The 2,370-nt window shown below is 47.4% G+C and overlaps 1 protein-coding gene across 1 annotated transcript in view; it reads left to right on the forward strand.

Moving 5' to 3' along the window:
- Positions 1-1,579: 1,579 nt before the first annotated feature.
- The window catches only part of notch1a (notch receptor 1a), a gene marked incomplete in the record, with an annotated part of 35,087 nt that continues 34,296 nt past the window's right edge, over positions 1,580-2,370 (forward strand). Inside the window, 1 exon segment of the mRNA XM_014006538.1 lies at positions 1,580-1,870. Within this exon segment, the coding sequence (XP_013861992.1) occupies positions 1,813-1,870 (58 nt within the window).

The following is a 2,370-nucleotide window of genomic DNA, read 5'->3' on the forward strand; positions in this document are numbered from 1 at the left end:
ACCAGGCCTGCTTGGTCTGCCCCTTCCACGTCCAAGTACTGACCCTGTCCAGGCACAAAGGCGCGGATGGACAGCGGTTTTCTCCAGGAAGACGTCAGCTCCGACACAAAGTCCGGAAACATAGGCAGATGGTGCTTCACATCAGCCGGTTCAGAGGGGAGATAAAACCCTGCGAACCTCAACGGTTTTTGAGCAGGTGGGGGGGTCGGGCCACTGTACCTCCAGTTTAGCAGCAGCTCGGCGGCACAGGGACAAGAAGGACAAATCCTGGTCCACCCTCTTGGTTTAGATCCAGTAGAAACCGGGTCTCGCCCCCCTCGATGTCGAGTGAGGCCGCCTCGTGCTCCATCTGGTCCGTCCAGCTAGCAGCGGGAGTTTCGACCGCTGAATCCTCGTCTTCGTCGGACTGAGCCGTCTGGCTGGATTCGGAGAGCAGCGGGATCTTGTTGGAAAACAGCAGTTTCCCCCAGCATTTTCTCCAGGAATTTCACTCTCCTCTCCAGTGTCGGATGTGAAAGTCCGGCACAGGCCCGGCAGGACTCGGGCTCCACAAGTGCCCATCAAGTGTGAATGATTCCTAGGCAGGCCGGGCAGGCCTCATGCTGGCCCTTCTCAGGAAGCTTAAAGCCGGACCCCTGAGGACAGGGGCGAACAGAAGACTTCAGCTTCTTCGAAGGTGGTTTTGTGCTCATCGTAAACCACAAAACAGATTTYCAGCAGAAAATAAAGGTCACTTAAGTAGCGTCGAGCGGCAGACACACGAACCAGCAGGTAACGCGGTTAGCACCAGTGAAGCTAGCCTAAGAACCTTAGACGCTGAGCTAACTAGCAGCAGCTATGTGAGCTCAGGTTTAGAGGTGACTATCGCGATGTGAAGGGCGATAGAACTGAATAATGACGCTGGTGACTCCAAACTTATAGGGTGAAGGCGGAGCCTGTCACCCGACGTTCAACGTCACCACGTCACCGGTCTAAAGACGTGATTAGAGGTGGCTTCAGCCAGGCGCGCAAGGGCGTGTGTGTCCCATATACAACTGTGTGTTGTACTTCGTTCCAATTCTTCAAGGAACCGTTAAATTCATAACCTTACATTACCGTGAGAGCAGATGGCAGGCGGGATCCGACAGGGACTGAGGCAGGAGACATAAAACCAGGAGACATGAGCAAGGTCGGGGACATGAGGCAAGAGCAGGACAAGGGACAAGAATGCTGGAAGATCATAGGCGAGGCTAATGATAATCTGGCAATGAGCTGGAGAATGAGACTGGGTTAAATACTGCTGGAGACAGGTGAGTGGAATGAGCTTGATTAGAGTTTCTGTGATGGGAGGGGTGAGAGCAAAGAGCTGGAGCTGGATGTGAACTGAAGGCTGGGAACAAGACTATGAGGATGAACTGGAACAAGAAATAAAATAATAAAAACTGGGGCAAGATCTGGGCAGGCTGTCACAGAATCATAACAGTTTATGACAATTATCTGTCATAAAATGTTATAAAACTCATTAATAATAATAATAACATCTCTCGAGGGACTTGCTTGTCCTCAAACATGTGGTGATGAGGGGAGCTCTGATTTGAAGAGGAGGAGGAGGAGTAGGAAGGGGGGTGGGAGGAACTTGTAGTTGAAGTCCCAGCCTGCCGCTTTCATTCAGAACTCAGAAGGCAGCAGGTGAACACCTCTGAACGCGCGTTCACCCTGTCTCTGCTGGATTTACCTGTTTCTCAACCCAAACTGAGGATATTTCACTCCGAGCCAACATCAAACTGCGGATCTATGCGAACCCAAGCACGTTAGTCCAGTTGAAGAGGAGGAATGTCTCGTTTCTTTGTGAAACTAGCATTTCTGATTCCAGCAATCGTCCTCTCACAAGGTAAATCTTTTTTTTTTTATTATTATCTTCTGAAAGATTTGAAATATGTTGCGCGCTAATCACACTCAGCAGGGGGGAGACTTTAAAACTTTGGAAAAAGTTGTGAAGTTATTGATTTGATTGTTGGCTTCAGAGTGACGGAGAGACACTAGCAGTTTAAAGTTTTTTTTTAACTTGAAAAGTGTTTTTTTTTTTTTTTTTTTTTTTTTTATCGTGGGAAGTAGGAGCTGCTGCTGACTTCCCCTGAACTCTAAGATGAACACGTTTTTTCCCCCGTTCTGTCTTGATCACCAAGTCATCCAGAATCTGGTTCCCCAAATTTGGTGCAACAATTACATTGTGCAGAACTGCCAAACTGCTTCTAACTGAAAACCTATTTCTAGTTTTTTTTTCTTTATTTGACAACAAAGTGTTTCATAAAAAAAAGGAAATTAAATGTTAAAAATTATTCTGAAGAGCGGTCTTAAATAATATTTATGAAAGTAAAAGTTGTGTGTGAA

The sequence above is a fragment of the Austrofundulus limnaeus genome, unplaced genomic scaffold (genome assembly GCF_001266775.1).
Source record: "Austrofundulus limnaeus strain Quisiro unplaced genomic scaffold, Austrofundulus_limnaeus-1.0 Scaffold36, whole genome shotgun sequence".
Lineage (NCBI taxonomy): Eukaryota > Metazoa > Chordata > Actinopteri > Cyprinodontiformes > Rivulidae > Austrofundulus > Austrofundulus limnaeus.